The 20231-nt window shown below is 58.6% G+C and overlaps 1 protein-coding gene across 4 annotated transcripts; it reads left to right on the forward strand.

Annotated features, from left to right (window-relative positions):
• Positions 1–7509: 7509 nt before the first annotated feature.
• Positions 7510–18831, forward strand: KCNE1 (potassium voltage-gated channel subfamily E regulatory subunit 1). Of its 4 annotated transcripts, XM_037127224.2 has the most exons (3): positions 7519–7605; positions 8052–8190; positions 15698–18831. In XM_037127224.2, the coding sequence occupies exon 3, from the start codon at positions 15749–15751 to the stop codon at positions 16133–16135; it is 387 nt and encodes a 128-aa protein (XP_036983119.2). In that variant the 5' UTR covers positions 7519–7605; positions 8052–8190; positions 15698–15748; the 3' UTR covers positions 16136–18831. The 4 variants fall into 4 exon arrangements, with proteins under 4 accessions (XP_036983117.2, XP_036983119.2, XP_036983120.2 ...); XM_037127222.2 differs by lacking the exon at positions 8052–8190 and having other exon boundaries at positions 7510–7605; XM_037127225.2 differs by lacking the exons at positions 7519–7605; positions 8052–8190 and adding an exon at positions 13357–13491.
• The last annotated feature ends 1400 nt before the right edge of the window (positions 18832–20231 follow it).

A 20231-nucleotide genomic window follows, 5' to 3' on the forward strand; every position in this document is an offset into this window, starting at 1 on the left:
GTCCCCAAGCCTCGGGAAGCTGAACTAAAAATCCGATACTTGGGACGCTCGCCACACTGGTTCAACTGGAGCCGGTGGGCATTGTTAAAGTTCCCCCCAGGATGTGGCCCCAGTGAAAACTGCCAGCAGAAGGCAGGACCGTAGCAGAGGGGGTGGGGGGTGGTCTTTGGTGGATTCCTAGGAGGTCCAGACTGGAGTCTTTGAGCAGAGGGAGACCGTTGAAACTTTGTACGCAGAGGGACAGTGAAACTTGGGGCGTGGGATGACCCTCTGGAGGCCTTGCAGAGGTGGGGCAGGAGAGGAGCAAGGCTGGGAGAACAGGTAAGAAGCAGCGAGGCCATCTAGGCGAGCCAGGGTGGGGGCCGCAGGCCCTGGAGGAAGGGAAAGAGTCTGAGGAGGATTAAAGAGGGGTTCAACCTCGTCACCATCGCTCAAGTCATCCTCCTTCTCTTCTCTCTGCTCTTAGGTGTGTCTCTAAGTCGGTTTCCAGAACAGCAGGCATTAGTATTCGCCCCAGAAGTGAGGCAGACCCTGATGAAGAGGCAGGGACACCCAACTCCAGCCACAGCTGCCTGCTTCTGGCGGGGACTTCGAAGGTCCCCCAAACATCCCCTGATCAAACTCCCTCCTCCCCCACCCTCCAGCCTCCTGGTCTCAGCTCTACTCCCCACGTTTGCTCAGGGCAGCCAGGGCTGACTGCGATTTCCCGCTTCACACCTCCCCCCTGCCGCGTCATCCGCAGCCTTCCAGCCACTCCCGATCTGTGTGCCGCTCTCTCCCCTCGGCACCCGGTCTCACCTCGCGGGGACCACATGAGAGCTCGGCTCACTCTGCGGCGAGAGCGGACGCGCAACCGGGCTGGTTTCCCATTGACCTCCACTGCCTGACCGTTCCCAGGGGTCTGACGGGTCTTGTCAGCAGCCGCAATTTGTCCTCCCGGAGCCCTGGTGATTACATGTCACGAGAGACCCAGCACTGACAAGGGGCTGGCGAAACGCCGAGGTGGCCGGTCTTTGAGCCAAAGCTCCTCTCGGCAAAAGAGAAACCAGCGGCGCCTGTACTGCAGAGGACCTGTGGGTCCATCCATCCTCCGACACACGGGGCCCAGTACCGATCGCAAGATGCTTGTTAACTCTCCTAGTCTGTGTGTGTGTGTGTGTGCAGACAAATACACACGTATTTTTCAAAGCTAGAGAAAAGTCGAGAGTAATGTCAGGAACCCAACTGTATCACAACTTTGCATTTTGCAATCTACATATTTCATATGTCCACATAAACATACAGGGAGTAAGTGAGACCCTCTACCCCGCCTTGATTCTCTTTCACTCCCTCTCTCTCCGGAGGAAACCAGTGCATGAAATCAGTGTTTGCGGTCTCCGTGCGCCTGTGCATTCAGACTATACCTTACAAGTCTGTGTGCAAGACACCGTTTGTCTCACCAATGGCAAATTTGGAGAATTGGTGTATTTGGGGTGTCATTTGGCAAATGACCCCATGAAACCCAACGTTATTTTTATATTTATCCTGTGCACGTGCATCCTTTCCCCCGCCCCCCAGCACCGAGGTCCATCGAACTGCACAGGAAGGAACGCAAGTGTTGTCCGTTCACATAATTAGACAAGGCGAAGGGTCCGCGGAGCCACCGCCTGCATCAGGAAGTCGGCTGGCACTGGGCCCCCGAAGCCCCTCCCACGCCGTCCACCGGAACCTCCTGCCCCTCGTCCCCACAGGAAACGCGTTGCTAACTTCTCGCCGTAGCCGCCAGGTTAAAGGGGAAGGCGTCGCCGAGTGTGTGGACTCGTGTCTGGTTCATTTTGTTCGACTTCACACCGGAGAGAGCCAGCTCTGTGTTTGTGTAGCGGCAGTTCGTGCACTTGAAATTCTTCTTTTAATTGACTTTATTGTTTAGAAAAGTCTCGGATTTTCGGAAGAATCTAGACAAGAGTACAGAGAGTTCCCATATACTTCACGTCTGGTTTCTTTTTAAAAAAATTTTAAATTAAACATATTGGGGTGATGTCAGTTAATAGGGTCACGTGGGTTCAAGGTTTCTGAGCACCCTTAGTATTAGATTTTTTTCCCACCTGCGCTAGAATTTCGATTGTCAGGCTCCCTTTGAGTGGGCTTTTGTTTTTTCTTGTCACTCTCCTGCCCACCTACGTCCGGACCAGGCAGCCAGCCTCCCCTGACCAGCATCTCACAGCAGCTTCCACCTGACCTTTGGGGGTCCATCCTGAACCGGGCGTTATAGTGGCGTTTGGGGGTTTCTGTCCCACAGTGAACCTGGGGGCATCCCTGCCACCCCGAGGCTGGAATACAATGAGCACGGCTTTCGACTAGTGATTGGGTCTCCTGCTCCACCTTCCCGGACCCTTGCTCTTCTAAGATCTTGGTCTCGGGCACAGAAATGCCACAAATTTTTTTTTGGAGTGGGGTGGTGGGCTCACACCCCAGTTCCCTGACTTCAAGCAAAGTTCTTGGTCCCCATCTGCCACCGTGGGTGCTCACACCTCGGGTCTGCCAAGCCATCCCTCTTCGGCTTTCTATCGTCACACTTTCCTGTCGTGGCTCCGAATGCGGAGCCGAAAGCTGCATCAGAGTGTGGATCAGAGCGTGACCTTGCTGCGCCGTCTTGTCCAGAGCGCTCTTTTCAACGGAAAATTCACATGTTCGATTCACCGCCATTTCACAAGGGTGTTAAAGAAGCGATTTTACCGCCGGATACCGGCGCGGTGAGTCACATGGAGTGGCTCTTCTTCCCACTCCGAGTGACAAACGTGTAAAGCAGACGCGAAGAGTCCAGGTGCCCCTGCTGAGGTTCAGGGAGCCACGGTTGGTCACCCGCAGAGCCTGGGCCCCCACACAGGGCTCCAGGGTCCACCCCGTTTCAGTTTTGCCCCCAAGAGAAGCAGAGCACCGGACGGTCACAGCATTTGTCAGAGGCGGTCCCCCCACCCAGACATGCGGCGTCTGTGGGCCGCTTACAGTTCCCAGCAGAAGGGTCGGAGGGGCACAAGTCGGATCTGCCCTCACACAGGGCACATCCATTTGCATGCTGCCATTCATTCACATATCGCCTCTCCTCACCTTTCTGGTCCGATGCCCGCGCTCCAGCACCCTGTTGAATTCCATTCCACTCAGCAAATGTTCCCCAAAACTGTCATGTCAGGCATCACTAGATGCCTGCGACTGCTCCAGAGAGGGGGACCCCCAAATCACGACAGACGAGTGACCGGCTCTCCAATCAAGAAAGAATCTCTGAGTCCCTTTCTGCCACAGGGCTCCTCGCTGGTCACCACGGAGACCAGAGAGACGAATCAGCTCGTAGAGCCTGTCCACACAGTGAGCAGAGCCGTCTGGTCATCGCTCACCAACATGGAAGGTGAGGCAGACTGCTCCAGGACAGACGGACGGAGGGGCTAGAGTAGGCAGGGGGTCGGCGGGGGCCTCTCATTCGTTCCCTGGAAAACACTGGCATGTGCTGGCCTGTGGTGGGGGCTTCTGAAACGAACAGAGAAGAGTGGTCCTGGGTACACAGAGGGCAGGGGGTGGGGCCAAGGTGACACCCTGGTGCTGTCGAACCTGCCCAGCCAGGGAGACGAGACACTTCCCCCAGAAAGTGTCGGCCGAGTGTTGTTGGCAGGGTTGGGGTGGGAGTGGGGGCGGGCGGTTGGAGGTAGAAGTTGGGTGAGTGTTGGACTGGGGGTTGGGTGGTTGGGGGCAGCTTAGCTCCACCCTGCAAACTGGGCCAGTTTGGACAGACACTCAGTGGGGTGCTCTTCCCCCTGCCCCCCAGGAACTCGGTAAACACTGAATCAGACCGGCTAGTCATCAGAGGGGACATTTGCGTATCAAGAGAAATTTTAAGGAGAGAGGCCTAAGTTCCCAGTATGGCAGTAAATAAAATAAGGACTCAGCCTGAAGATCAAGGCTGTCATCAAAATTTTTTCACTGTGCACAAACTCTGCATTTAACAGCAGTTTGGAATCTGCTTTTCTAGAGCTTTCTTCTTTGACTACACTTCCTCTCACCCTCCCCCGGGTTCACGCCTCTCGGGAGACCTGCCGCAGCTCGTTCGCTCTGGCTGAGCATCGGGCCTGAGTTCCCAGGGCCAGGACAGCGGCTGCGAACAGCCGTGACTCTGCAGTGACCTTCGTGCATGCACGGTCCCAGAAAGGCCGCCTGCGCTGGTCTCACCGGCAGGCTTGCCAACATCCTTCCATCCTGGGGACTCTGGCCGTGGCACGCTCCTGTGTTATCAGGAGTTGGAGGTACACCAAAATCATATCCCACACGCCAGACATTGAGAAGATGCTAATCTCCCTCCGGCCCCTCCCGGCTCTGCAGCCGGTGAAACGCCCAGCAGACTGTGGTTATTCGAAATCCACAGCATTTAAAAGGATTATACATGGGTTTGGGTGAACTGGACCGGGTGGGTTTTTTAAAAACCCAGAAAGACAACATTTGCATTCAGATGTCAAACAAGGTACATGCAGATTTAGTGTTCTTTCCTGGCCACGAACGACATTCCAGGCCGTGATTAATTTATCCGTGTTCCCATCAGCACAGCCAGAACAAAAAGGGGCGGAGAGAGGCAGAGGGTGGGGGAAATCAATGTTCTTATTGCTTTGGGGGGAAGCTTCCTTAATTAGATTTTTGCTCATTTCATAACCAGGTGAAGGCTGTGGTTATTTGTCAAATGCAAGGGCAGCTGTGATGCCCACATTGGAGTGTAGCTAGCCAGCAGCGTGGAGGTCCTTGGGTGGCTCGAGGGTGCCAAGAATGGGAGCAGATGTCCCCCAGACTTGGGCAGAGGCAGCTGAAGTGGCTGTTTCATGGGTGGCCCAGCTGCCCACCAGTCAGGCAGTGCAGTCCTCTGGCAGGCAGAGTCCAGGGCAGAGACCCGTAGGACTGACGCTGTGGAGCCGACTGAGTTTTACGGAAAAGAGAGTCCTGCCCAAGTCAACAGTTTGTTAAGACAGCCGCCACAAATCATCCAGCAGGCCGGGTGCTCACAAGGCTCCTGAGTTGCCAATGAAAAGCTTGCACTGGGGGGTGGAAGAGGGGACCCGTAGGTTTCCTCCAATTCCAAAGGAGAACCCTAAAGAACCATCCATCCAGAAGGGCACATCCAAAACAACCGAGGAGCCCTTGCCACACGACAAATTACCCAGGGGGGCAGATGGGAGGGACAGCCAGATGAGGGCTCTGTGGGAAATGGGCCTGGAAGGGAAGGGCCCAGAACAGAAGGGACTGGCTCGGTCCCTCCAGAAAGGACTGAGGCTGGACATCCAGGGAGCGGGCAGCGCGCGGCCCGCGGGGAGAGTGCAGTGGGCGGCATTTTTGTGGGAAGATGCCAACACCCTGGGCTCCAGCCATTCATTGCTGTGCCGAAGGTGCATGGGGCCTCCCAAACCCTCGAGTTCTGTGAAGGGAGCCAGGAATCCAGACGTTTGGTATGAGGGTGCGCGGCTCTCTCATCTGAACACCTAATTCAAAATTCTTGGGGAACAGGAGCACTCCCGGGGGGATGCAGTTAGGGGAGTGCTGGCGTCCTTTGGGGAGACCCGCTAGTGTGCAGGTAGCGGAGTCGGGCAGAGATGAGCCCCATCTCTCATGGGCATGTGTCGTGGCTCGTGGTGTTCCACTTTTTTAAGATCAATCACTTGTAGATTGGGAAGAGGGGAGAATGGGAGCAGGGATGGAGGGGCAAGAGAAAGGGGGTGTTTCCTGTTCCCTGAGCAAAGCACATTCTCTCTCCCAGCTGCACGCAAGTCTCCTGGTTACAAATGGGAAACAGGAGAGGAGCATGATCATCATGAAACAACCAGTCACGCGTGGGCTGGAGAGAGCCCGGAAGAGAAGCAGATAACTCATCCACTCACAGTGCCCAGGTGACAGATGGGCAGGCACTGTCCCACCCAACAGGTGGGCGTCTCCGCAGCTGGTCCGGGGCCCCAGGCGCGTTCGCCTGGCCCGAGAGCTGGCACCGGAAGGGCTGCGCATATTTTGATAGGACAAACCTTTGAACATTCAGCTGCTTGAATTCCTTACCCCTCCTGGCAGCGTCCTTTGGAAAGATGGGCAAAAGGCACTACCTACGTGAGCATGAACTTGAGAAGGGAGAGTGCAGGGAATTTTCAGATGAAGTTGACATACCTTTTCCTAAACATTAAAGCACACAGTCCCTCAAAAACTAGGAAAGTGGACCAGCCTAAGTGAGAACATAAGTCTTTCGGAAGCCACAGCTGACGGACAATGTTAGCACCACAGTGTGTTTCCCTGCATGTGAACCGTTGCGTAGCCCCCCGAGCGTACGACGCGGGACCTTGTGTGTCCACTCCACATGACAGTGCGGGGACGCCGTGCCACTGCAGACGGCCGCGTACACGTCTTCTTAGCAGCTGCATGTGATCTTCCGCCACAAAGCCTGGCGTTCTGTCAGGGGACCATCCTTTGACGGATTTTCTGTTCCGAGACTTGAGGTTCTACCTACGTGAGTAAAACGGTGAAGACTCTCCCCCAGTTCAGGTCCTCTGTACAGACTGCAGGACAATCCCCCTGCCAGGCTGGGGGTGTTGCAACACCTTTCGGGGTGGCTGGGTGGGGGTGTACCGGAAGCACCCACGGTCCAGGGCAGAGCCAGCCAAGCTAAGAGTGCGAAGGCCCACCAGACGGACACCTCGGGGCCGAGGCCTCCAGAGAAGTGACGGACCAGGGAAGATGCGGGGACCCCAGAAAGTGTCTCCTTGCCCTGGTCCAGACCCACATCTGCTGCCTGCCTGAGACGGCAAGCTGAGACCTCACTCCCAGCACTTTCAAGGGACTGTCATTCCGGAACTGCTCCGTCTCGCTCTCACTTCCTAGGCTGGGGGGCACCTGCTGTGGCATTTGCCAGTGGCCACAGGGGCCATCGCGAGGTCTGCACCTCGGCGCAGTCCCCACTGCCCAAAGCACTTTGGAGCTCAAGTGCCGAGGCCAGGGTAGCTCCCGGAGACTGACCCCTGCGCAAGGGGACACCCTCCAGTCTGGTCCACAGCTGCAGCCCCACTCAGGACCCACACCCCCTCAGAGGGTGCTCAGTAAATGCCCAGTAAGTGCAGGGCCACAGCAGGGGTGTGCGTGTGGCTAGGAGGAGTCCACTGGGGCTGGAGCGGACCTGAAGCGGTGGTGTGAGACTGTGCCCAGGGTGTCTGTCAGGACACTGGGCCGAGGGCCAGGGCTCCCGGTGGGCCTTCCCATCAGCAACAGGAGCTTCTGGCCTCCTAACCCCAAACACCTGTAAGAGGGTGGGTTTGTCTGTCTGTGGCAGTTGTAATACAACTTCCTTCGCCTTCGGGCCCTTAGCCCACCCGCCCTGATCCAAAGCACTTGGCGGGGGAAGTAGGATGGGGGTGGGCGGGGCAGGGGAGCCCGGCCTGGCTGGGGTCGCTTGGCGAGGGGATGGGGCGGGGCCTCGGTTGGCTGGTAAAGCCCCGCCCACCCCGCAGCGCTCAGCGCTCACTTGGCCTCGGAGCGCGCAGCCTGCGGCGCGGCTGTCCGTGCCCTGCGCTCCACCCGCACGGACGCCGCTGCGCACCCGGCTCTCTCAGCGCCCCAGACCCGGTAAGTCCGGGGTTCCTGTCTTCAGGCTCCTCGCCCAAGTGCGGGTGCCCCAGTCGGCGCCTCTAGGGGACTCCAGGGACCCGGTCTGAGCCTGGGGCGCGCACTGGGCGCCCCCAGGCAGGAGGCGGGCGCGGCGACCCTGTCCCGGGAGAGTGCAGCCTTGGCTCTCCTTTGTTCAGTCCTCTCCACTTACAGAACGCCAGCACGGAACGCAGCTCATCACGGCCCGGCGCGGACAGTGTCTCCCTTAATTTAATCATCCTTAAATTACAGACATGCTTGTAGAATACCTGGAAAACACCCCCAAACATCCAGAGAAAACTAAAACGGCCCACAATTCCAGACCCCGCTTGGTTTCAGCAGCTTCGAGCTCAGGCAATACACACCAGTCTCAAAGGGAACACTTATCTATCTAGCTATCCATTCATTTACTTATGTTTGACCAGGAAGGTTCTGGGGCCTTGGCACCCCCTGGGGGAAAAGGCACGGGACACGGAGGAGGCTGTGGGTGTCTGCTCTTGATCGCAGTGGCTGGGGAACAGGTGGGAGCTCCTGAGAAAGTCGCCCAGCAGCAGCTAGTGCAGGGTGAGTCCGCCCACCCCCCCGCCCGGGTTCCAGGGCTGCCGCAGTGGGCTCTGTGGAGCCTGAATTTAGGTTAGGAGTGGCCTCCCAGCTCCATCCAAGGAGGGCCTTGCCAGTCACCACGCTGTCACCATGGGCTCGGTGGTGGGAGCTTTGTGTGGCCACACCGCGGCTCTGTCTCCGTGTGCCCAGGGAGCAGCCCTGGCTCCGGTCCCAGCATTTCTGACGAGCGGGCAGGAACCTCCTGCCGTCCTGTCTGTCTCTCGCTTCCCAGCCGAGGCGAGCTGGGGTGGGCTTTGGATGGGTTATTAGAAAGTGGAATGTTTGAAAGTGGACTCTGAGGACACCAGAGGGACTCGCGCCTGTCCTCGGTCTCAGCAGGGAGAGCTGGGAGACAGTTTCCGAGTGGCGGCATCCATCCTACTTGAGTGGAACGTCTGTGCTTTCGGGTGCCCCTACAGCACGCCCGCGTCCTGTGACCGCCCCCCTCGAGCCCCGGCCACAAGCAGACCTGTTTCCGGCCTGGGGGCCTCGAGGACCAGCGCAGCCCAAGGGCCTCACCCTCAGAAGCAAGCATGCATTTCAGTGGGGAAGACAAACAGCAAACAAGGAATGTAACAAGCAAGAAAACTAAAGTGTCTTCGCAGGCGATAGGTAGTGTGGGGAAAAGGAAGCAAGGTGTGGGTCCCCACCGTGGGGAGGGGCGGGGGGGTGAGAAAGCTGCCGAGGCGTCGAGATCACCAACCGTCCTGAGCCGCCGGAGGAGCAGGGCGGGCTGCAGAGACTCGCAGAACGGCAGTGCCCGCGTACACTTGATACACAAAACAAACAGCTCGAATGAGGTAATAAAAGAAACACAAGTCGTTTAATTTTCCTCATACGCAGACCTGCTGCACTGATGGAGGTTTTCCTGGGGTCCCAAGCCCCCGCCCCATTTCCTCCCAGAGTGCAGAGCGGTAGCAGTTTATTACTTGTTCTCAGGTTGCATTTGCCTGGAGCCTAAACCTGTTTGACTCGGCAAACCCCTGAGGCCGCCTCCCGGGCGTGGGAGCAGGGACAGTGGGAGCATGGACAGGGCGAGCAGGAGTCTCTGACCTCACCGAGCTCCTGGGAGGAAAGGCCCAGACTGGTCCACAGGTTGTCGTGACCCCGACAGTGTGGGCGCTGACTGCCAGGGAGCTCTGAGCGTCGAAGAGGGTTGGGGACATCTGGGTGGGTTCGCATGACCGGTGGCACAGGAGCGGACTTCTGGAGGGTTCTGACAAGCAAATACGGTGGTCACACCGTTCTTGCAAAGAAAGCAGCGAAAACAAGAGGTAAGAAAGTGGGGGCTCACTGCATGCCCCACAGAACCTGGTGGTGTAGTTGGGGTAGATTCCACTCGTCCCTGTTTTCAGGTGAGGGTCAGAGGCACCCCGAGTTATTTTAATTTGCCGAGGGTGAGATTCCATCTGCCTTCCTTCCATGTGACTTCGGCTGCCCCTGGAGCCTGGGAGTCCTCCTGAGCACCTGTGCCCAGATGCTCCTCCTTAGTCTAGGTTGCGTGTGACCGGGTCCCTCTCCTCAGCGAGCACACGGTTCACATTCTCACCTGTCACACCCCGAACCCCCCTCTCGTCTGGCAAGGTCCCGGTCCTACCACCGGACTCAAGAGCCATAGTTCAGGCCCAGCAGGGCAGGGGCCGGAAGCCCGTTGAGATCCAGTAGGACAGTCAGATGCTGTGCCTGAGACCCGGCCCCTCAGTGACTCACTGCCTCCAGGTGGGGTCACGTGGGAAGCCTGCCTGGAAGGGTTTCAGGGCCCCGCTGGCTCCTCTCCTGCAAGGAGACAAATGTGCCTCCAGAATTTGGGCACGGTGTTGCAATAATGATGCAAACAGTTGACAACGGCTTCTAAGGAACATTGGCTCATAGAATTCTTGCCCCGGTGAGATCATGGTCTCCCAAATTAGGCTCCTCTGTGATTGTTCCACCCTGGGCCTGCTTCCCACAGCAGGTCAGGCCCACTGATGGTTTCCAGACCTGATGCTCTGTCGGGAAAACGCTCCAGGAATGCTGCGAAGAATGAGGCACATTATTCTCGTTCCGCCTAGATAAGCAGTGGAGGCCCGGGGAGCGGTGGTGCAGCTGGGACCCAGCAGGCTCTGAGTCCGACGTGCCCCCTCCCCTGCTCACCCCCAGGACCCGTCCTTCTCAGAGCAGAGCTTGGAGTCAGCCACGGGAGCCTGGCCTGCTGGTCAGTGCTTAGGAGAGAATGAAAAATGGTAATGCGGGAAACCAGCCCTAAGAGCTTGCACGCTGCTATCAGCACTGCCAGGCACAGGGCTGGAACACGTGGGAGAAATGCAGAGGCTGGTGTGTGCCGGGACGGCGTGACGTCCGGTCGGGGGCCTCACAGAGAGCGCCCAGGGCGGGGCGGCCAGCCGCTAGCCCAGCTCAGCTCCCAGAGCCTCGTCCTGAGTGGTCGCAGCCGCTCTGGGTCTAAGCTCCGATGACGTCCAACAGGGTCCAAGCCTCGTAACAGTGGTTGTGTTTGGAGGCGGAGCCTGCTGGTTCCCGCTGCCCCAGCTGCCCAGCCCCCTTGCCTCTGTGCATGGCGCGAAAGCTGTGGTGTCCCCTGTGTGGGAGGAGTGTCCCACATGGGGGTAGGGTGCCCTGGTGACTCTGAAGCCAGTTCTCCTTCAGGTGGGTGCAGTTTTACTTGATGGAAGTGGCCAGCTCCCCAGTTCCTGGGAGCCTAAGAATCCATCTCCTCTCAGTCAAGACCCGAGAACTGCCTTTTCTTTACTACATCTTTAGGCTTTAGATACATTTTTGGTAACAGACATGACCTTGGGTGGGTCAGCTCACCTGCATGGAGCCCAGGTGTCTGTAAGTTGGATCGGTTGTTGTCCAGGTTCATGTGAGTCCAAATCTAAAATGGTGGCCACTGGCCAGTGATTCGTCATTACAGTGGAAGTGAACTTGGGGCACAGGATGTACACCCCCAGTGGATGTGCCGCTTGGGGTCTGTGTCATTAGTGGATTTAGTCAAACTGACTCTGAGACTCTGCACAAACCACCATGAGACCCAGCACTCGAGCCCGGGACGCTCAGAGGGCCTTTGGCCAAAGCCGGTCAGTAAATCAGAGTAAAGTAAGAAACAGGCTTTGCCTTAACAGGTCAGAGTTGTCACTGGAAAGGCAGCTGATTGACGCGCCTTTCCTGGGCCGGCCTAAAGCTCTGCGAGGCTCGCGGGAGCTGGATGCCAGCAAGAGTTGGGGTGGGGCAGCGAGGTGACGACAGTGAAGGGGTTCCCTCTGCACTCTCCCTTCTGGTGACACGGGGACGTGTGAGCCCAGGGGAGAAAATCTGAAGACCAGATGAGATTGGGAAATTCTGCTGTGAAACCCCATTTCTCTGCTTATGAAAGATTCCCCGGGGCCAGGCCGCCCAGATGGCTGATGGGTCGGCTTCCTCAAGCCCCGCATCAGAGCCCCGTGGTCTCGGTCTTGGCTACAAGTTAGGATCGCCTGGGGAGCTTCTAAAAGTCCCAAAGCCAGCCCTGGCCGGCGGGTCCGTGGGTCGAGGCGCTGCCCCACCCACCGGAAAGGTTGCAGGTTCCGTCCCTGGTCCGGACACACCTGCTTTGCAGTTTCAGCCCCGAGTGACTGTGTGGACAGGAGGTAACTGATCGCTAATTCTTACATGGATGCCTCTCTCTCCCCCTTCCCCTCGCTCTGAAATCAATAAACATGTCCTCAGGTGAGGTTTAATAAAAACTCCCCGTGCAATATAGGAACCTTGACCGAGGACATCCCTCTTCGGAGATGAAATTCAGGCATCATAGTTTTAAAGCTCCGCAGGTGGTTCCTAAGTCACCAAGTGGGGTCCCCAGTGGGAGCAGCACCTGGGAACTCGTTAGAAATTCGACCTCTCAGGCCCTGGGCCTTCCAAGTCAGAAACTCCAGGGGTGGGGCCTGCCTGCCGCGTTTTTACTCAGTGATTCTAGAGCTTGAGTGCACGGCCTCAGAGGAAGGCTGCAGATCTCAGCCTGGCGGGCTTTCAGGGCGGATGTTTCTGGTTGCTTCCTCTGGGCACAGAAAAGTCCATCTGGTCTTGAGTGGCAGGTCCCGGGGAACTGAGCAACACGGCCTCAGTTGCAGGAGTCCCTTTGAGCTTGCCGTGGCCTCTGAACCCGAGCACCTTTGGCGGTGGCCACCGGAAGCCCGCTCACGTGGTGGGGAAGTGATAAGAACATTCCAGCAGGGGCTGGTGGCAGGAACGCCGGCCAATTGCCGTCCCTCGGGGTTTGGGGAGGAAAGTATATTACCAGCTCAAAGCTGTTTTCTGGGCAGGACTGATGAGTTCTTAAGTGGTTTCCAGTCATTTGAAAAGAAAATATTGGACGTCGAGTTTGGAAATCTGGAGTGATTTCCAGCAGTCCTGCAGACCCAGGTCTGAGCTTTTAAGGAAAACATTTGTTACCCAGCAACTTCTGCCCACCCCCCGGCTAGAAAGGAGCCGAATACCGGTTTAGTGGGAGACTCTCTCACAGCTCGCCCCCTGCCAGGTCTCTGGGCGCAGACTCGAGTGCCCCGACGGTGTCAGGGAAGGCTGCAAACCCACGTGTCCCTCACTGTGGCCACGTCACCACGAGAGGAAGCAGAGCCACAGGGGTCAGCTGTGGCAGAGCCGGACCCCAAGACCCAAACCCCCAAAGTCCCGGGCAGCTGTTTCCTAACAAGGTGAAAAAACCCCAAACACTCACGCTTGGGACACTAAGTACGCATGCTGTGTGCCACACACGCGGTCACCACTCTAGGACCTGGGGGGTGACCCACAGCCTCAGTGTCAGCGACCTTTCTCCTCATTTCCCAAAGGGAAAAAGACCGGCCTGGGCTGGCCTAAGGAAGCAGACTGGGGTCACAGGGTTGGGACCTAGGGGCCTGAATCCAGGCCAGGAGGAGGTATGACTCCGACATCTGAGTGCCCTCTCACCCCGCCCCCCTCACGGATCTGGGAGTGTGGTTCCAGCCGGGAAACGGTGGCCCCTCCGGAAAAGGGACGTAGCTGCAGCTCTGGAGGCAGCCACGGCATCTGCTAATCAGATAAGCCTGCCAGGAAGAGTCGGCCCCACTGGTCAGGAGGCAGTAAGGAGTTTGCCCGGTGTCGCTGCGTGCTAGGGAGGCCGTGGGGCAGTGGGCAGCAGGCAGTGGACAGAGACGATGGCGGCGGTGAAGTCGGCAGGGAGCACAGCAGCCCCCAGCACGTGGTGTGGGCGGTGCTAACCGCCCCAGCGCCAGAGAAAGCTTTGGGGAAGAGGTGAGAGTCCAGTGGAGTTTCACGGTGTGGCTAGGCACCACGCAGGAGATTCCCACTTGTGCTGGAGACCTGACGACAAGTTCAGGGTCCCGGATGGGGTGAGCAGCGTGGGAGCGTGGGGTCTGGGAAAGTGGTGCCAGAGGAGTAAGACAGGCAGCAGGACAGGGGGGATGGGGGTGGGACGGGGGGGTGGGGGACAGGGAGCAGGGCCCCCTCTCAGGGCTGGGAGCCGAGCGGACAACAGGGCGTCTCCCCCCAACGGCGGGAGGCCCAGCAGGCTGGGGCTGACGGGACTGGCTGTGCGGGGCGGGTGGCACAGCTCACTGGGTGTGGAGCCGGCTCTGTCCACCAGGAGGGGTCGGTGGGGGTGGCAGGAGGTGAGTGAGTCCTTGAAAGGTCACTGGTCACTGGTGCTGGAAGGGTGCCTGGGGTGGTGGCCTCGTGGGTGACCCCGGAGGAGCAGGTGCGGTGACCAGGGAGGGGCCTCAGTGAGGGAGAGGGGGTGGACAGTGGGTTTCGGGGATGGCGGAGGAAGAGGGCGGGGCTGCATCTTTCACTGTGTCTAGTGACCCTCTGAGGAGGAAGCCCGCTCCGCTAAGAATGAGCGCTGGTCCGATCTGGGGTTTCTGGGGCTGACGTCTGAGGCCGGTGCCAGGCTGTGCCAGCCTGTCTGCTCTACGCGAGCCTGACCCCGCCCCCGGCCCCCCCCCACCCCCCCCACATGTGCACCACACACAGGGCCTGAGGGCATTTCTGCCAGAAACCCTGCCCCCCAGTGCCCCTCTCCCTGTAGCCACAGCAGCCACCCAGGGTGTTTCACTCAGCCGCTTGGCGGATCCTGAGAAGTAAGACGGACCATTAGTGGGGGGTTCGCCCCCAGCACCCCCTTCTGGGCTGAGCCTGGAGTGTGGGCCCCTCAGCTTGGCCTTAGGGGCTGTTTCTCAGCAGGAAGTGAGGGCAGAAACCAGACTTTTCCCAAACAAACAAGAATACAACCTGCTTTAGCTTGTCGCTGACTGCAGGGCCCCCCAGGGGAGGGTTTTGGAGGGTCCCATGTCACACCTCCAAAGCTTATTACGTGGGTGGTCAGGGACAGTGATGTCAAGATTGAAGTGATGGGGAAACTGTCACCTTCTACACAGCAGCTGCCGGCCATTCAGTGGGTGGCAAACAAGCAGGAGCTGGGACTTGGCCCCTTAGTGGGGAGCTGGGTGAGAGCTGTCACCGCACCCCCCTGGCCACCGTGTGGGAGGGTGGGGTAGGGCTCCCCCTCAGATGGTGTCCGGGGGGAGTTACCTCCCAGGAGGCCGACAGCTCCTCGGTCTGACCATCCACCCAGCACCAGCTGTGCAAGACATGTGACTTCCCCAGGAGGCCGTCGGTCACCCTGTGTGTGTGGAGTCGGTGGCACTGCAGTGTCCAGCTCTGGGGGGTGGGCATGGAGAAGCAGTGGGTACCGACCATGGGTCCCCTGGGACGGGGAAGGACGGGAACGACTTACAGCCCGAGGGGCCGGAGAGCCGTGGCGCTGAGGACAGACAAAGGGAGGTTGGGGAGCCAGGCGCCCCGATCCCATTCACAGAGCACGTCCGTCAGCTCAGGCCGCCATTGCAAAATGCCACAGGCAGGGGACAGCCAGCGTGCACATCCATTTCCTCACAGTCTTGGAGGCTGAAAGGCCAAGTCCAAGGTTCTGGCAGGGTCAGTCTCTTCCTGGCTTGCAGGTGGCCACCTCCTCAAGGTGCCCTCATGTGCCAAGGAGATGTAGCTCTGTCTTCCTCTTCTTGTAAAGCCACCGTCCCAATAGGTCAGGGCCCCACCCTCAGGACCTCATGTAACCTTAATGACCCCCTGAAGACCCGGCCCCAGGTGCAGTCACTCTGGGGCTTCGACAGATGATCTGGGGGAGGGACACAGGTTGGCCCTTTGCAGGTGAACAGAAAGGTGCATGCACAACAAGGTGCGTATTAAAGGGGCCCGTTCTGGTGGTCACCCGCGGGGTCGGGGGTGGGGCTGGTGAGCGGGAATAAGAGGAAATCAATGTATCAGTTGACGGATCAAGAGAGGCCATTGCGCAGACCCAGGACGGCGCCCGGTGTGGGCCGGGGGGAGCTGAGGCCCCCCTCACCTGGGATTCTGAAATGGCGCCCTGCATGGGCATGGAGGGTGCTGCACTTTCTGAGTTCAGGTTGCGCTTTTCTCGCAGGCAGTGTGCCCAGGAAGGTCCCTCTGCCGCCGTGGAAACTCGAAGTCCGGGATGGCCCTGTCCAACACCACAGCGGTGACACCCTTCCTGACCAAGCTGTGGCAGGAGACAGCTCAGCACGGCAACGTGTCGGGCCTGGCCCGCCGGGTCCTCGGGGACGGTCACGGCGGGATGGAGGCCCTCTACGTCCTCATGGTGCTTGGCTTCTTTGGTTTCTTCACCCTGGGCATCATGCTCAGCTACATCCGCTCCAAGAAGCTGGAGCACTCGCACGACCCCTTCAACGTGTACATCGAGTCCGACGCCTGGCAGCAGAAAGACAAGGCGTACTTCCAGGCCCGGGTCCTGGAGAGCTGCAAGGCCTGCTACGTCATTGAGAACCAGCTGGCCGTGGAACGGCCCAACACGGGCCTTCCCGAGGGGAAGCCCGCATCCTGACCCTGGCCGGTGAACACAGGGCCAAGTCTGTGGGAAGTCTGATTGTCCCAAGCCTCTGCCCTCTTATACTCTTTATTGCAAGGACACACTTTTTTGCTCTGTAATGGTGAGGGGTGTATTAGGAGCACTATTTCTCTACGATCACATTCCTTCTGTCCTAGACCATCAGCTGTTCCCCAGGGACTGTTCCCTGAGAGGGTGGCCTCGGAGAATGGGAGCTGTGGTTCCCAGACTCCCTTGCAGCTAGCAGGTCATGCGATGAAGTTTTGGCCAGTGGAGGTGGGAGTGATTTTTGGAAAGTGAAGGACATTTCCTCTATTTCCCTTTCCCATGCCCCAGTGGCTGGGACATCGGTGAGTGGTGGACCAGCTTTGGCTTTGGAAATGGACAGTGTGTCACAGATGACAGAGTCTGGGGCCCCAGGCAATGCCATGAGGCAGGGTCCCCCAGCCCTCCTGGACACCCACCAGCTCAGGCTTCATAGGAAAAAGAAACTAACTCCAATCTCCCTTAAGCCACCGTTATTTTGGTTTATGTTACAGCAGCAGAATCTGTATTGTAACAAATACACCTACCTTATAAGACTAAGATGCAGGAGGAAAAAAAATGTCTGCTTCCAAATGTACAGCAAGCAGAAGGTACTCAGTTATCACGGCAGGAGGGAAGGGTGCCCCCCATGGGGCCCAGGGGAAGGGGTGGGCGTGGGCACGGGGCAACTCTGAGCACTGAGGTGGCGGGGCCTTTTGAGCTTCTGTGCCCATTGTGGTGGCACCGTGTCCTCACAAAATATTTGTTCAAGTCCCTGGTCCCTACGAATGTGACCCTATGTGAAAACAGGGTCTTTGCAGATGCCATCAGGGAAGGTGAGGTCCTTGGGGTCGGCACTAATGAAATATGAGGGATGTCCTTCAAAGGAGAGGGAGACCCGGATGCGGACACATGGGACGAGCCCCTGTGACGACAGAGGCAGAGACTGGAGTGGCACAGCCACAAGCCGGAGGCAGTGTCCCCTGCAGGCGACAGAGGAAGCACAGCCCGTGACCCTGGCTTCGGACTCCTGGCCCTCAGACTGTGCAACAATGAGTTTCTCTGGTTCGAGGCCACGTAGTTTGGGACTCTCAGTCACGGCAGCCCCGGGACACTCACACAGTGGCCCACCTCCACCTCCCGCCCCCGAGACGGCTGTCCTCTCTGCCATCCTTATTTACACAAAACAGAAGATGCTCTCAAAGATGGAGGTGGGAAGGGAAGGGACTGGGGTGGAGGTAGATGGGACCAGGAGGGGGTTCAGGGCTGCAGAATAAGCCTGGTTCCCGTGGCCCGACTGGAGAGAGTCGCGGAGCAGGTGCGCCGTGGGCAGCACAAGCACTCCGCCACACCCGCACACTCGTCCGTAGAGGGTGGGGCGCTTTAATCAACCGTGGCTGTCCACACCTTCCCCTAGCGTTGAAGGCTGACCTCAAGGGCACACGCCCGTCCCCGTCCGCCCCCAGGCCTGGGGTCCTGCACAGACAGCGACTCCGCTGGGGGAGTCGGAGGCCCTTGGCGGGGACGTCTCGGGCAGAGCCTGGGTGACTGAGTCCTTGAGGTAGGCCCTTGGGGTCACAGAGCCCCTCGAAAATCTCACGAAAGCTAATGATCCCTCCACACCCCCCAAGTACTCATGTACAACATGCTTCCCACCGTCTTGGGGGGTCACGGGCCCCCAAAAGCACCTTTGGCTGCTCGCATGTCATAGCCCCAGTGGGGTTCCCTGCTCCACTCAGTTACATCTCGCCGTGGTGAAGAAAGGCAGGCGGGGAACGCGGGTGGAGGGGGACCCAGAGTGACCGCGGCCGAGTCACAGCGTCACACTGACTATGATGTTCCAGGCACAGAACTGGCTCCTTACAACCAGCTCCTGTCCCCCAGCGCCACCCGAGACTCCTCCCTGTCCCCGAGGGACCAGCTAGCTGTTTGGCACACTGCCCGGGGCCCCCAAACCCTTCCCAAGCCCCGGATTTCCAATCCTCCTTACTGTACTTTAAAATCTGGTTCGGCGGACGTAGATGTCTTGCTGCAGCCGGAGGCCGTACCGAGCCCTCTGAAAACAGAATCTCAGCAACTGCTTCATGTGCGGTGCTTTCTGTGTGCACTGGGTGGGGCGACGTGCCTTTTGAGGAATCAATAAGATCTTTTAAAAAAATTAAATTCTTTTATCCTGCTCTGTGGTGTGTGTTCTCTGACCATCACTGTGGCCCTTTTACAAAGTGGTTGTGGGTTCTCGGGGGCTCTGAGGGGACCACCCTGGGGGCTCAGGAACGAGGATGTCAGGTTGTCAGCGGGCAGGTAATCTCTGCAGCGACTCACCGGTGCCCAAGGACAGGAACTGGGGAGCCAGGCAGAGCCAGGGCAGACTGCGGAGCGCCCCCCACCCTCCCCATCCCCCGAAAACATGGCTGAGTGTGTTTTCTGCCAGCCGGAAATGTGCTCCGTCTGAATGAACTTGTGGGTTATTTAAAAAATATATACTGGAGCCCTGGCTGGTGTAGCTCAGTGGATTGAGCGCGGGCCTGCGAACCACACGATCGCGGTTCGATTCCCAGTCAGGGCACATGCCTGGGTTGCAGGCCGGTTCCCTGCAGGCCAGTTCCCAGCAGGGGACACACAAAAGGCAACCATACATTGATGTTTCTCTCCCTCTCTCCTTCCCCCCCTTCCCCTCTAAAGATAAATAAATAATAAAATATTTAAAAAAAATATACTGGAAATCTGGATGTCTGGTTTGAGATCTCCTGGTTTTTAATGTTGACAACAAACTCGTTTTTAGAAATTGTGCAGGCCAAACAAAATATGACCCTGAGCTGGACTCCGCCCCAAGACCACGGACGTAGGCACTGCACTTTGGGGGGAAAGCCCAGCCCCCAGCCAGCCCCCAGCAAGCCCCCAGCCCAAGCAGACAGAAAGCAGAGTCAGAGGGGAGACCGGAGTCTGAAGGGCTCCCCAGCCTCAGTGGCAGAAGCCGGTGAAACCTCTGGCAGCCTTGTCCCCAGTGTGGTCCTGGCCAGGGGACCAGCAGGTCCCAACCCCACCAGGGGACGCTGCATCGGGCTGCCCTTACCTGGCTCAGAATTCTTGGGAAGGATCTGGAACACACACCCCCACTTCCATAGTGCTGGGACCCCTTCTCCCATTTCCAGGAACTACACCACCAAGGACACGGTGCCTCTCCAGCCCTTGGAAACTCATCTTTCAGCCAGACTGGCGTCCCCTTCAGTCCCAGGCCTGGGGACACCTGCGCTGTGCACAGAGGAAGGACTCCACCCTGGTGACCGCGGTGGGCACGGACACCCTCCACTGGGGAGGACAGAGTCCGGTCTAGCCTTCGGGATGGCCCAGCACGCAGCACCCAGCACTGGACAGACGAGGTCCCCACGGCTGATTAGTCCCAGCAGCCCTGGAGCAGGACTGGGGCCGCCCGCAGGAAGGCTTCCTTTGTCCAGTCTGCTCAAAGGACACCACGGGGACCCTTAACCACCTTGGACCCTCATTCTGCCTGCCCCTTTCACCCCCTGCCCCTGGTGCGAACGTCCTTGGTGGCCCAGCCCAGACAGGCCCATTGTCAAGCAGTCACCACGAGGCCTCCCAGGAGTGGGGACAGAGGCACACATCAGGGGACCCCCAGAGTAATTTCATGCTGGCCAACAACCTTGCAGAGTCGTGGCAGAGAGAGAGCAAGGCAGCGGGGGGCTCTCGCCTAGTGCAAGACGAAAACTCTGAATCGGGTTCCTGAAGAGGCTCAGCTGGTTTGGGTAAGAAGACACTGAGTGTCCCCCACAGACCCCGTCACAGGGGGGCAGTGGGGAAGTCGCTGCTCCAGGGCCCACCCACTGTGACCGGGGGCCGGGTCCCCACCCCCCACCACCTGGCCGCACACCCTCCCCTTTGTCCCTCACACTGACGATGCGCAGAGATGGGCTCCTGTCAGTTTCAAAGACACAGGGCAAGAGGTGAGCCGGGCTGGGCTTGTCCCGGACAAGGTCCCATGAGGTCCCATGAGATCCCATGGAGACTGGAGAATGTGCCTGCTCTGGGGACCCCCTGGAGACCCACAGAG

This window comes from Artibeus jamaicensis, unplaced genomic scaffold (genome assembly GCF_021234435.1).
Source record: "Artibeus jamaicensis isolate MK-2021 breed Jamaican fruit bat unplaced genomic scaffold, CSHL_Jam_final scaffold_474, whole genome shotgun sequence".
NCBI lineage: Eukaryota > Metazoa > Chordata > Mammalia > Chiroptera > Phyllostomidae > Artibeus > Artibeus jamaicensis.

Coding starts and splice junctions, on each gene's coding strand:
- KCNE1 (XM_037127222.2), top strand. CDS start 15,749: ATGGCCCTGTCCAACACCACAGCGGTGACACCCTTCCTGACCAAGCTG.